General features: G+C 41.1%; 3 protein-coding genes across 10 annotated transcripts in view; 1 reads left to right on the forward strand and 2 right to left on the reverse strand.

Annotated features, from left to right (window-relative positions):
* Nucleotides 1-2,769: 2,769 nt before the first annotated feature.
* On the reverse strand, nucleotides 2,770-10,920 carry CMC4 (C-X9-C motif containing 4). Of its 4 annotated transcripts, none has more exons than XM_070066870.1 (3): nucleotides 10,788-10,920; nucleotides 4,618-4,685; nucleotides 2,770-3,165 (listed from the first exon to the last, which is right to left on the reverse strand). In XM_070066870.1, the coding sequence occupies exons 2-3, from the start codon at nucleotides 4,673-4,675 to the stop codon at nucleotides 3,017-3,019; spliced, it is 207 nt and encodes a 68-aa protein (XP_069922971.1). In that variant the 5' UTR covers nucleotides 4,676-4,685; nucleotides 10,788-10,920; the 3' UTR covers nucleotides 2,770-3,016. The 4 variants fall into 4 exon arrangements, with proteins under 4 accessions (XP_069922971.1, XP_069922969.1, XP_069922970.1 ...); XM_070066868.1 differs by lacking the exon at nucleotides 10,788-10,920 and adding an exon at nucleotides 10,534-10,670; XM_070066869.1 differs by lacking the exon at nucleotides 10,788-10,920 and adding an exon at nucleotides 5,545-5,679.
* On the reverse strand, nucleotides 4,649-10,915 carry MTCP1 (mature T cell proliferation 1). 4 transcript variants are annotated; one of them, XR_011385503.1, is made up of 6 exons: nucleotides 10,534-10,671; nucleotides 6,238-6,389; nucleotides 5,958-6,128; nucleotides 5,822-5,873; nucleotides 5,280-5,738; nucleotides 4,649-4,685 (listed from the first exon to the last, which is right to left on the reverse strand). XR_011385503.1 is itself a non-coding variant. In XM_002722206.5 (5 exons), the coding sequence occupies exons 2-4, from the start codon at nucleotides 6,340-6,342 to the stop codon at nucleotides 5,826-5,828; spliced, it is 324 nt and encodes a 107-aa protein (XP_002722252.1). In that variant the 5' UTR covers nucleotides 6,343-6,389; nucleotides 10,788-10,915; the 3' UTR covers nucleotides 5,600-5,738; nucleotides 5,822-5,825. The 4 variants fall into 4 exon arrangements, 3 of the variants coding, with proteins under 3 accessions (XP_069922968.1, XP_002722252.1, XP_051691988.1); XM_002722206.5 differs by lacking the exons at nucleotides 4,649-4,685; nucleotides 10,534-10,671 and adding an exon at nucleotides 10,788-10,915 and having other exon boundaries at nucleotides 5,600-5,738; XM_070066867.1 differs by lacking the exon at nucleotides 5,280-5,738 and having other exon boundaries at nucleotides 6,238-10,535.
* A 303-nt stretch (nucleotides 10,921-11,223) lies between the features above and the next one.
* The window catches only part of BRCC3 (BRCA1/BRCA2-containing complex subunit 3), a 43,823-nt gene continuing 42,412 nt past the window's right edge, over nucleotides 11,224-12,634 (forward strand). Inside the window, exons 1-2 of one of the 2 annotated variants that reach the window (XM_070066866.1) lie at nucleotides 11,224-11,443; nucleotides 12,038-12,054. In XM_070066866.1, the coding sequence (XP_069922967.1) occupies nucleotides 11,321-11,443; nucleotides 12,038-12,054 (140 nt within the window). In that variant the 5' untranslated portion in view covers nucleotides 11,224-11,320. The remainder of the gene's footprint in view (nucleotides 11,444-12,037; nucleotides 12,055-12,634) is intronic. The other variant, XM_002722205.5, reaches the window with a different exon arrangement.

The raw sequence follows: 12,634 nt of genomic DNA on the forward strand, positions 1-12,634 counted from the left end.
TTTGAATGTTAGTGATTTTGGCTCCCCCTGCTGGCAGGTGTGTGATAACACCACGCTGGCAGCCCTAGCTCAGTGACTTACGCACCATTAGCGTGATCTCTTGGAGAATTAGGAAGAAAATGTGTTTTAGTTCTGGACCCAATTTCCTAGGAATCATACAGCATGGCTTACATTTGTGATGCTTTTAATCTTAAAAGGATCATAATTTTTTTAAGATTTATTTATTTCAAAGAGTTAACAGAGAGAGGTAGATACACAGAGAGGTCTTCCATCTGCTGTTTCACTCCCCAAATGGCCTCAATGGCCAAAGCCGAGCTGATCCCAAGCCAGGAGCCAGGAGCTTCTTCCTGGTGGTCTCCCACGTGGGTGCAGGGACCCAAGGACCTGGACCATCTTCTGCTGCTTTCCCAGGCCATAGCAGAGAGCTGGATCGGAAGTGGAGCAGCCAGGAAGACTCAAACCAGCACCCGTATGGGATGCCGGCACTGCAGTTCAGGGCTTTTAACCTACTGCAACATAACCCTGGCCCCCATAAATTTCTTTTACAAAGATCTATATATTTATTTGACAGGCACAATGGCTATGGCTGGACCAGGCGGAAGCTGGGAGCCTATAACAACTTCATCCAGGTGGCAGGTACCCAACTACTTGGGCCATCACCTGTTACTTCCCAGGGTACACATTAGCAGGGAGCTAATGTTACTATGTAACTCTGCCTTTCAAATCAATAAATAACTCTTAAAAAATGAAATGGTAAGGAAAGACATGATTACTGAGAATAGTGGTACTCATGCTTGCACATACCAATCACCTGACTCTCATTCTACAGATTCTGACTTCATTAGTCTGGAGTACTGCTGGGGTTGCTGTACTGTGGCCAAATGGGAGAGAAAGGGCTTTTTTCATAAGTGAACGCTAACTATTGGGTGAAAAGTTGTGGGATAATGATACTCACCTGGCACCAAAGCAGCACCCCCCCCCCCCCCCCACACACACAAATTACCTGTCACAGTTGCTTCTCGGCCTTTTGGCTAAGATGAAGTATGGAATTACCTGCCACAAAGGGAAAACTAGTTTTCCAAGTAAGAGTTCTGCTAATCATTAACTGACTAAACTCACAGGTGTTTAGAGTCTTATCTCTGAAGCAGAGGATGAGAGCAGAGCTCTCACCTTCCTAAATGGTTCCCTGAAGCCTGAGATTTAGTGCTAATCTTGGTCCCTAAACATGCAAAAAGTACTCAGTAAATGTTAAGCCCTCTCTGATGGTTCTGTTTTTCGGTATGTCATAAAAATAGGTAAAGAGAAGAAGATTTAAATTGATGTTCTTCCAGTAGATGTGTTGACACAAACTAAATCAGGACAGTTTTAAAGGAAAGAACAATTGATTTGAATCTTTCAAAATTAAATAGAGTGCTAAACATTAGGAAAGACAATTAAAACAGTGTGAAACTTAAATTGTTAACAGTTAAAATAATTTTTATAAAACAGAAAAGCAGCCTATTTGATCTTGTAGTGTCAGTATCAATTGATAAGTGTAATTTAGCTTGATAGTATACACATTGTACTTGCAAAAATGTTTTATTAAATTGTTTTACTATTAAGAGTTCATGGCTTTGTGGACCAAATGTCTGTCTCTAAGGTAGCATTTCCCCAAGTCTTTCTGGAAAACAATCGCTTGAAGAGATGCTGTCTGCAAAACAGGATTCATTTTGGCAAGGACTGCATATGACAGTTCTTTCAGAAGACTCATAATTCACATTGTATGAAAAACTCAGAAGTCTGACAGGAAAGGAAACTGGCATTCCTCAAACATCTGACCACAGGCTTTTTTCCCTATTACAGACACTTTGGGGAATGCTGCTTAAAAGGTAACAGTTGGCTTCAAATAGTAATCAAATTTGAACATCAGGGAGCTTTCAGAATTTGATCTCATTATTACAAAGTCATCTCTTTCTTTGTTGGGGCATCTGAGGAAAGCTTGAGGGGACACCTGCCTGGATCTACTCTAAAAGGCTTTTATTATGAGATATCAAGAACCAATAAGCCACGTAAGACTTTTGATTCTGTCACTGCCATACAATGAAAATCTTCAGTTCCTTCATGATAAATTGGATCATTAGACATTGCAAGAATCATTTCTAGGGGCTGACACTGTGGCATAGTGGGTCAAGCCACTTCCTGCAGTGCCAGCATCCCATATGGGCACAGGTTTGAGTCCTGGCTGCTCCACTTCTGATCCAGCTCTCTGCTGTGGCCTGGGAAAGCAGTGGAAGATGGCCCAAGTCCTTGGGCCCCTGCACCCACATGGGAGTCATGGAGGAAGCTCCAGGCTCCTGGCTTCAGATCAGCCAAGCTCCAGCCATTGTGGCCATTTGGGGAGTGAACCAGAGGATGAAAGAACTCTCTCTCTGCCTCTATAACTCTGCCTTTCAAATAAATAAATCTTCAAAAAAATCATTTCTACGCCTACCACTGACTGAACAAATATTAGGCACCTCCCCCTGGCTAGACATTGTGGTAGGGGTGTAAAAGCAGAAGGCAGGCTCTTACTCGCATCTGGAAAGACACTTTGCATTATTGGAAGAACATCAGGTATTGAGTTGGGTTAAATGAATCTGAATAAATTTAGCATGAAATCAATGAATGGTGTCAGGATTTGTGATACTGGAGGGATGAGTCCTTTCACATAAGAAGCCTCATATCACATTTTATGAATTATATCAGTCTGAATTCAAATGCTAAAGAGAATTCACAAATAACTATATCAAATCATCTTAAAATACATTTAATACCAAAATAAAATTTTCACTTACACAGGGTTATCTTAGCAGCTTAGTTTTATTACACTCTACATAGCTGTCTTAATACATTTTTCTGTCTGTGCTGCATAGACAGCATATTCTCTTAGAGTTGACTTTTTCATTTGCTGTTTGCTGCTACCTGGCCTCAAGGAAGGAGGATAAATAAAACTCGCTTGCTGGAAACATGAAGCAGCGTTTAACTTCTCAGTAGAAATTTACTTTGCTGTAGACTTCCGTGTCAGGTTTTCTTCCTCTTCTTTTTCAAATCCTGTACAGACCACAGATCTTCCCTTGGGATACTGAGCACAACACTTACGCAGTTCTTGAATGACAGCCTGACACTTTGATTCCACGTAGTTGTTGGCTGAAAAAACAGACAGGCAGACCCTAGTCATGATCTTATAGGAGGAAGGTACAGGAAAGTTTAGATCAGTGCTTCTCATTTGCTTTTCACTGAAAGAAACAGGATATCTCCAAGTCCAGCCTGAGGGTCAAGTTCAACTTTATTTTTCTTTTAACAGATGGGAGCTAAGCATGGCTTTTGGATTTTTAAAAGGTTGTAAATACAGAGTATACAAAAAAGATCTTATGATCTCCAATACCTGAAATAGTACCTGTTTGACCCTTTACAAGTAAAACATTTATAGATTCTGACTATACATAAAATGTAAGTTAAGGAGGAGTTGACCTAAAGGTTCTAAGTCAGATGCAATTGGTCTGAGTACCCCAAGACCAAACAGTGTGCATGGGAATTATAGAAAGACAAATCTGACTAGAAGGAGTATAGCAACATGGCTAAGAGTTCAGGTTTGGGATCAGATCAAGTTGTGTTTAAATTCACCTTGTAACCCTTACTAGTTTTTTGACCCTGGACGAGTTACAGAAGTTTGGTTTCTCTGCCCTTATCCATAAAATGGGTGTCAGCCAAGCCCTTACAGTGGTGCTTGTCATCCCTCCTACACTCTACCAGGGGGGTGTAACCAGCTTTTTTTAACTTGATTTTTTTCCCTCAGCTATAGAAATTTGGGATAGAAAATATTAAAAAATACATTTCACTTATTTTTAAGGTTGAAGGAAGAAGAGTAGCATTAAAGTTATAAATTAACATTTAGATTATAAAAGAATTTATAAAATATTGCTTGAGTCATAAAAATCCAAAAATGAATGTTAAAAGAAATAAGCAAGGGTTTTCTTTGGTGCTGGATCTTGGGGGAACTTTGATGATTTTTTCCCCAATATTAAAATGTAAGGAAAACTCTCATGATCAATCCATTTCCATCTATTACTTTCATAATGGAAAAAGCCAATTTTCAAATTCAGACAGCATGTAGGCTTTTCCATTTACTCTCTGGCAATGATTATTTGCTGATTAAAAAAAAACCCTTTAAGATTTGGCCAAACTTACCATTTGATTTAAAGCCAAATGGACAAATCACATCAAATATGCTTTATTTGAAATTTACTTCTGCTTTTAAGAGTTAGTTGCTGACTTTGGCAGCCTGAACTCCAATTGTATTTTCAAAGTCCATTCTACCAGATTGCTCAGCTCACTCTGGCTATGCTAGCTAGAATGATTCCTACCTGGAACCTAGTCCCAGGAAGTCTGATTTAATTTCTGGGTAATTCTAATGTACAACCAGGATTGAGATTAGGTCACATACGTTTTATTTTTGCACCTTTGGTAATACAGTGTAGAAAATTTTTAGGATAAGTTAATTACAGAAATGTTAAAATCCGAGAAAAGTTAATAAATGTTGCTGATAAAAGAATAGTCTTTCCAATTAGTTCACAGATTTAAAAATATTCTACATACTACCTTGTAAACATTTCTGTATTTCACAGGCTTGTTTCTGGCACGGATCCTTTCGCGGCATATCCAGAAAACTAAAACAAGAAAAATGATTTTTATTTTGTTTTCCATCAAGATTTTAAAAGCCCCTCTCCATGGAATTTTCTTGTTAGACCAGCTGTATGCCCTTACAATTGCTGGAAAACAATTACACTAATACTCTTTCCCTTCATAGGGTGAATCAACTGTATTTTTATAATATCCATTTCATTAGGTTTGGAAAAGAGCTTTACATGGAAAAAGACCTTGAATTCAGAGAACTTGTCTTGAATATTATAAATCAATGTCGGGCTAGAGTAGCCAGTGCTTCCCTAGGAATCAGCAGTATTTGGTGCTATTACTTCCTGAAAAAGGTGGCAGTTAAGCTGCTAAAAAGTGCTTTGAGCTTTTATAGAAATCAGCTTGTTTAAAATATCTGTAACCACAGAATGAATTTAAGTGCCCACTATTTTGATCAGTAGCTCTAATAATTTGAAGGCAAAATTTCACAAATAAAGGCCTAGCAGCCTTTGTGCTAATTTCACCAATAAAAATAATGCCCCCCCCCCCAAGCCTCCTAAATTCGCAGTAGATCCAAATTAGGTCAGTACTGGGATGGGAAACACTGGAGGAAAATCTAGGATATTTACAGGATGGGAGAAGGAAAGGCAGGTGAATTGTTGCAGGGCAAATAAGCGACAAATAGATGTTGATGCTGCTAGGAGCTGCTCTCTTCTCTCTAAATCAGACCAAGTCCTTGGTGATCAGGGCATCTGTTCTGTAGCAGGTGCTGACTTTTGTGGGACTCATCAGATCCCAGTTCCAGCCGCTGATGTCCATTAAAGGTTCTATGGCAATCTCCAAAGGAGTCAATTTCAAGTTAAGTATCCTGACTAAATGCTTTTGTTGACTCACTTTCTGCCTGTGTAACCCTCTCTGCAGTTTCACTTGCAGTAGTCTTCATGACCCTTCCTAAACTTGTTTTGTGAGCAGTTTTTCAACCCACTCCCTCCCGCCAGGCACAAGGGTGGGTGCACTGCAGTAGTGGATGAAGTGATTGCCATATACTGAACAGAACAAAGGAGCATATCTTCCTAGAATCCCAGCACCTGGAAAAAAAAAATCGTTAAAATCACCACAACTGAATAGAGTGAAAACAATGTGGGAAATGAGAAGCAGTAGAAATACTTACCAGGTTAATCATCAGGCAAAAGCTTAAGCAACAGCTCCTGTACTCCCCTGACCTGTCAGAAAAAGACAAGTTTAATAGAGTACTGTGCTATAAAGGAGTCCCAAAATAAATGGAAAATGATAAAGCAACATGTTACCATTAAATGATGCTGTATCTGCCACAAGCGAGAGTTGTTGTCCATGTAGCGCTCCTCTGGGTAGAGTTGCCACATGAGAGGTAGCTGGGAGGTAAGAAGGTGACTTGGCCTAGCTGCGTCACCTAAGGGAACCTGAACTTGCTGGACTCGCGCCCTTAGGAAACTCGTCTCCTAATGGAAAGGAATGATCAAAAATAAAGCCAAAGACTTCAGAATATCGAGACTGGATAGAAACCAAGTTGCATGAAACAAAAATCAAATAGGCAAAATGTAAAGTTACCTCTTCCACGACGGCCACCCACGTGCGCTGGTATTCGTCGCGGTAGATACCCTCTTGGTGAACCCAGAGGTGATCGGGTGGAGCCCCCACATCCTCTCCTGCCATTCTGGGCTTTGGGTTCCAATTCTAGCCCTGCTTTTCTCCACCTAAGCCTGCAGCACCCGCGCACAGGACACAGGTGTGACTTTTTGGGTTTGAATGCACTCAGCAGTGAGTAAGGGGACCTGGGACTATTGACCACCAACCAGAATCAAACTTCATACATGTCTGTACACTAAACAAAATCAAAGGCATCTGAAGTTTCCTGCAAGACAACTGAAGGGACACTGAGGTAGAGATTTCGGGTAATGCTAACTTTTAACTGAAAGCATTCAAGAATTTGGATAGGTGAGGAGTTCAGTGGAAATGCGGGACAGGCCCTACAGGAGGCTGGGCAGTGAATTCACAAAGCAGTAAGTGGCCATAGAATGTGCATGCCATACATTCCCCAGGTAAAAGCCCCTTCTGAGCACTTTCCATTTTAAAAGGTAACATTTTGAAGGTCAAATAATATTGCTGGCTTTCTAACTTGAAATAAAAAGTTTGTTTTAAGGGCAAAGGACCTATTTATAAGTTAACTAAGGCAGGTTACTTACAGCGGCTGGCCATTTCCTGAAGGCAATTTCCATGTAGGGAAAAATATTTAAGGTAGTCTCATGGAATTGCTAAGCTATGAGCCTGTAGGGGCCATGGTAATTTGAAGATGAGTGACAGCAAATGATAGTCATCCATCCAGGTTCTTGTTTCATTTTAATGATCCTGCAGGATGTTACAGAAGTCTTTTTCTCCATAAAGGCATAGGTTTCAATTTGAATTTTCCAAGGCAGAGGGGCAAAAAAACCTCTCTGGATTCAATAGCACCATTTTCTTTTCTTTCTACCTTTCCTACCACAATGCAGACCAGGAAAAAGTTAACAAATTGACCTAAACCAAGTCAATATCACCTCTCCTGAACCTGCAGACTCACTGTGTACATCATCTCTAATTCCAGCAAGCACCACCACTACCATTGTATTTGAAATACATTTTCCCCTAAATACCAGGCTAATATTCTAGTTCCATTGCTTAAAATGCCTAGAATGCCTCCCCAGGCCTCTATACCTGTCTTAATACTATTACTGAACAGTCCAGAGCCTTCCAAAAAATGTTGCTACTGTAACATTTATGTTTAAGCTAAAGTAAAGATTTATATCCTAATTATAAATCAATTTGCACATTTTAATTTGCTCTTTTCATAGGTCCTTTCTCCTCCCAAATACATATGGTATGCTGTTCAACAGCAATAGTGATATAGTTCTTAGTCTCATACAATGTTTCTGTGAGAAGGTGAATATATGTATGGTGGGTAGGGAGGGAAATGAAGGAAGGCCAGAGTGGCAGTTATGATTAACCATTGGTAGAGATTAATTGTCTAGGCATAATCTTGTTGCTACTCTATTACGTATTTTTTTCACTCATTTTTCCCCATTTAGCAGTTCTGCCTCTCTCTCTCTCCAAAGCTTTGGAAAGGAGAGATAAACAAAAACCCAGTAAAGAGTAATGACAAAATAAAATATATTAAAGCCTAGATTTTAAACACAAGATATTAACTGTGACCAACTACTATTTTACAAAGTAGAAACTGAGGCCGTTGTTGTGTTAAGCCACTGCCTGCAATTCCAGCATCCCATATGGGCACATAGATCTCTCTCTGTCTCTCCCTCGCTCTCTGTAATTCTTTCAAATAAATACATCTTAAAAAATATATTCTCATCAGGATGAGCATGTGAACAACCCTCAGCACATTATCCTGACTTGTGTGTGCCCCATTCAGAGTGCAGGAAGATCCAGAGAAGCCATCATAAAAGCATGAACTATCAACATCCTCAGTAGAAAAATGCAAAAGCTGAGTGAGAAGGATTTAGATCATTAGCCTATAAAAATCACACTTTCTCTGAATGGAACACCATTTCCCTAAATGGGATTCTTAGAAAACTTGCTCTCAACATTTTATTTGGTCAAATAAGTTTGGGAATCTCAGAGAGTCATTAAAGCACATTTGGGTTGTAAGAACTCTGGCAAGTTATGCCATAAAGAAACTTTATGATGTTTAATGTTTCCCAAATTTATTTGACTACAGAACATTTTTTTGGCACATAACACTTATTTACAAGTTCAGGACTCCTTGAACTAAGATGGACTTCTTAAAACCTCAGTATAAACTTAGGCGCAAAATGCAATCCAATACATGGACTATGAACTTGTGCAAGTGATGGAATGTTAACAGCTGCAAATACAAATGGATTCCAAAAAGTGATTAGATAACTATAGCATTATCATCCAGTTAAAAGACATTGTTCTGTGGGAGTCACACTGATACCATGGCCAGACCACACTGGCCTAGACTTACTGTTATTTGGTATTTTGTAATTTAGGTTGTAAATTGATGATAAATAACACAGAAGTGCTTCCTTGGGTAGCAATTTAAGAAAAAACATTTCTTTTTACTATGAAGAAGGAATTATTTTGTCTTTAAAAAACAAACTATGATTTGCTTTGATTTCCAGGTGTTTGAACAGTTTTTAAACACTACTTAACTGAATGCACTTATTTGAAGCCAATTAATAATCTCATCCCATTATAAAGGGTGAAATTACCAAGAACACAGGCTTTGGCATCAGCCTGGCCTATAAATAAATCCTGATTCTGTCACTTACTATCTTTTAATCTTGGACAAGTTAATCTCTCTCCACCTCAGTGTGCTAATGTATAAAATGAGAATTAAATTACATATATTGACTCCTTTAATTTTCATAACCTTCATAGGGTAATATGATGTGGGCACAATTATTATCCCCACATAAAGGAAAGACAGTAAGGCATACAGAAGTTAGGTAACTTGTCCAAGGTCACACAGCTGGGAAGTTGAAAACCCTGATTTTATTTTGGGCAATTTATATACACTAGGCATATAAGTGCTTAGTAGAATGTCTAGCACATTATAAGCTTCCTTTACATGTTAATAGTTTTTCTGGGATGACTATTTGGTGCTGCAGTTAAGCCACCACCTAGGACTCCAGCATGCCATATCAGAATGCCTGGTTACAGGTCTATTTCCAATGCAGCTTCTTGTTAATGTGCACACTGGGAGGAAGCAGGTGTTGGCTCAAACACTTCAGTTCTTGTCACCCATGTGTGAGACCCAGATTCAGTTTCCTGCTCCTGGCATCAGCCTGGCCCCGCCAGGTCATTTGGGATGTGAAGCATGGATGGAAGATTTCTGTCTGTCTATTCACTTTGTTTTTTCACTTTCAAATGAAATACTTTTAAAATAGTTTTCTTCTATTACAATTGAATGTTTTCAGCTATAAAAGGCATCCATCTGCACTAAAATAGTGAATGTAATTTTGAAATGAGCCTAAAACCAAAAAGAAAGAAAAGGTGTTTTTAACCTTAAGCATGTCTGAAGGCTCTTTTTAAATTGAAAGATATCCTATCACCAAACACAATAACAAGAACAGACATTCTTGCCCCATCAGGGCAGAGCAGACTAGCCAAGGAATAGAAAGTGGAAATGATATATGACTTAAGAGCAATACTTCAGATAAAATTTTTGATGGGTACAATATAACTGCACCCTTGAAAATTTTGCAGCTTTCATCATTATCAAAAGTAATCATGGAAATACGTGCCATATTAAGCATTAGGTAAATCTGGAGGTGGCTGGCAGATACATTACAGATAGTCCCCCTGGATGGGAGCAGTATTTGTGGCTAGATGGGTTGGAACTGACTTGGGAGAAAAGTGCAAAGCATCAACGCTTCTTCAACTAACACCTTGGGAATGTTCCCTTTCCAGTACTGGCTTCAAAACTACATAGGGAATAGAAAAACAAATCAACAAACATAAATGCGGATGGGCTGTGGCAGCAGCATGACATATAGTCATAGTTTTCTTTGGTTTAGAATCGCGCCAAAATTCCTCATGTAATTCGTCAAGTTGTGCGGTGAAAGATCTTAAGTTTTGCCCCAGGACAAGTTTGCCATACTTCAAATAAAACTTTTTTTTAACATATAATTTCACCATATCATCAAGACAAGGAATGCTGAGGAAAGTTGTATTCTGGATACAAACTGAATACAACTGAGGTCCCCCAATTCCCCTTTTCCTGTATCAAGTAAGTAGATAAAGGCCTTTGTTGAAAGTAGCAGAAGCCAAGCTTAAGAGTGATACTTTTTCAGATACAGTATAGCACTGTTTCTGCAAAAGGTTACTCACATGAATATAATGTTTCTTGGGCTAATTACTCCGCTTCAACAACAGCTAGGCTACAATTTCCAGGTCCCCCACCCCAGGCCACTCAAGCCGGGATCGCGACGTGAGCCAGGGGCCAGCCGGGGGGCATCCCGGGCCGAGGTCACTGGAACCGAAGTTACAGGCGATCGCCGGCAACCGGAAGTGGTCCAGGGAGAGTTGTACAAGATTCAAAGACTGCGACTTGGAAATAAAGGAAAAGAAAATAAAACCTTAACTGTTTAGGACCGACTTTGAAAAAACAGTCTCCCTGGCTCAAGAGGCTGGCGTCCGTGGCGATGTCGCCTCAAAGGGCTGTCCCTGAAGCATGTAGGCCGCGCATGGCTCTCCTTAGCGGACGGAGAAAATGGGCGCCGGCGCTCAAGAGGCGCCTGGGCGCCGCTCACAAGACCGAACGTCCGCCCGTGGCTCGAGAGCGCCCCCTCCCTACCACCCCCGTCGCTCGGTCTGTCGCCTCGACCCCAACTGGCCACCGCCCTCCGTCCTGACGGCCACGCCTGCCCCAACCGGTGTTTCCCAGGTGCTGCTGGGTGGGCCCCGCCCCCGCGCATCGGCCCTGGGCCCCGCCCCGCCCCCGTAACCCACCCACCCCCGCCCTGCATGCCCAAGCCCCGCCCCCGAAGAACTCGCGCTCGCTGAAGGCTAGACAAGGGCGGAGCGCGGAGCGGAGAGCGCGGGGGAGGCCGCACCGGAGCACCCGGTTGGTCAGGCTGGAGGGGCCCGAGGCGGACGTGAACAGGGTTTGACCAAGATGGCGGTGCAGGTGGTGCAGGCGGTGCAGGCGGTTCACCTCGAGTCTGACGCTTTCCTAGTTTGTCTCAACCATGCTCTGAGCACAGAGAAGGAAGAGGTGATGGGGCTGTGCATAGGGGAGGTGAGTAGGTCACTCCGCCTGGCTGGGACCCTATTGAATCGCCCCAGTGTGGTCCCGGGGTGGGGGCCGGCAGCACCAGGACCATGGAGTCCATAGGCACCCCTGACTTAGATTCTTGCACAACGTTTAGAGGCTCTGTCTCAAGCCCCCAGCAATCTGCATAAGCTCTCTTTAGCCTGCGGCTTTTCTTTAGATTTGGGGCTATTTACCCCACTGGCAAAAACTGCAAGTCAGACCAAAAAGACATGCTAGTATAGTAAGGTCATAAGGGTATTAGGAAGCAGGAAACCGCGGCTAGAGCCCCTTGCTTCCCCTCTGCTCTTCCCTCGAGGGAAGCACAGGTATGCATAAAGCATATTAACCGATTCCAACAACCTTACAAACCGCGGGGGTTTCAAATGAAGCCAAAGTTTCCACTACTTGAAATGGTGCAGAGGGAAGAAAGAGGATGAGGAAATGCAGTGTAGCTGTTTCCAGTCTCCAGTCTACAATGCTACTGTGCGCGAACACATGCCTACTTTTCATGTAATTGTGCCCTGTACATGACATAAGTGTAATGTGATCAATAATGTTTTCTACTCTTTTCCACTCTAGTTGAATGATGACACAAGGTAAGACTATATTTCTTTATGCATTTCTTATGATTGTTAACTGAAAAATGTAACAAATATTATGCATTGTATCTTAAGTAACCATTATGACTCCAAAGCTCCCTCAATGATACATTTTGACTTTCACGTCAACCCTTTCTTATAGAAGAATTTTCACTTCAGATTGTGTGTGTGTCTATCTGTGTACATATGCTCCTAGGTGAGAAATATGGCTAGGGAAACCTCTTTCTGGACATAAATAAAGGGAGTATATTGTAACAGAGTTTACATTTGTTTATTATTTTTCATTTTCTTGCTTGATATATTTTAAGTCTTCTCCCATAAAATGTCAGTGAGATACCAGCAATTGCCTTTGTGTTCATCCATTCCTCCATGCAAATTGTCACTGACTTTTTGCCTCCCCAGATCTCACAAATCCCCAGTAGCTTAAATGCTTGGCATAGTTAAACCTTTGGGTGACTATTTAAACTTCAACGTATACCATAGTATACTTCTCAAACTTACATCCTTAATACCTAAAATTCCAAAAATTTGGCTTTGCCTTTAATAACTTGTGCATGTAGCCTACAATACTTTCCAC

This window comes from Oryctolagus cuniculus, chromosome X (assembly GCF_964237555.1).
Source record: "Oryctolagus cuniculus chromosome X, mOryCun1.1, whole genome shotgun sequence".
NCBI classification, from domain to species: Eukaryota; Metazoa; Chordata; class Mammalia; order Lagomorpha; family Leporidae; genus Oryctolagus; species Oryctolagus cuniculus.

Excerpts from the sequence above, each read along its gene's own strand:
- CMC4 (XM_070066870.1), bottom strand. The coding sequence starts at position 4,675 with ATGCCGCGAAAGGATCCGTGCCAGAAACAAGCCTGTGAAATACAGAAA. Across the intron at positions 3,166-4,617 it reads AATACAGAAATGTTTACAAG|CCAACAACTACGTGGAATCA; the intron begins GTAGTATGTAGA and ends CTGTTTTTTCAG.
- MTCP1 (XM_070066867.1), bottom strand. The coding sequence starts at position 6,342 with ATGGCAGGAGAGGATGTGGGGGCTCCACCCGATCACCTCTGGGTTCAC. Across the intron at positions 6,129-6,237 it reads GGGTGGCCGTCGTGGAAGAG|GAGACGAGTTTCCTAAGGGC; the intron begins GTAACTTTACAT and ends CCTTTCCATTAG. Across the intron at positions 5,874-5,957 it reads AGATACAGCATCATTTAATG|GTCAGGGGAGTACAGGAGCT; the intron begins GTAACATGTTGC and ends TTTTTCTGACAG.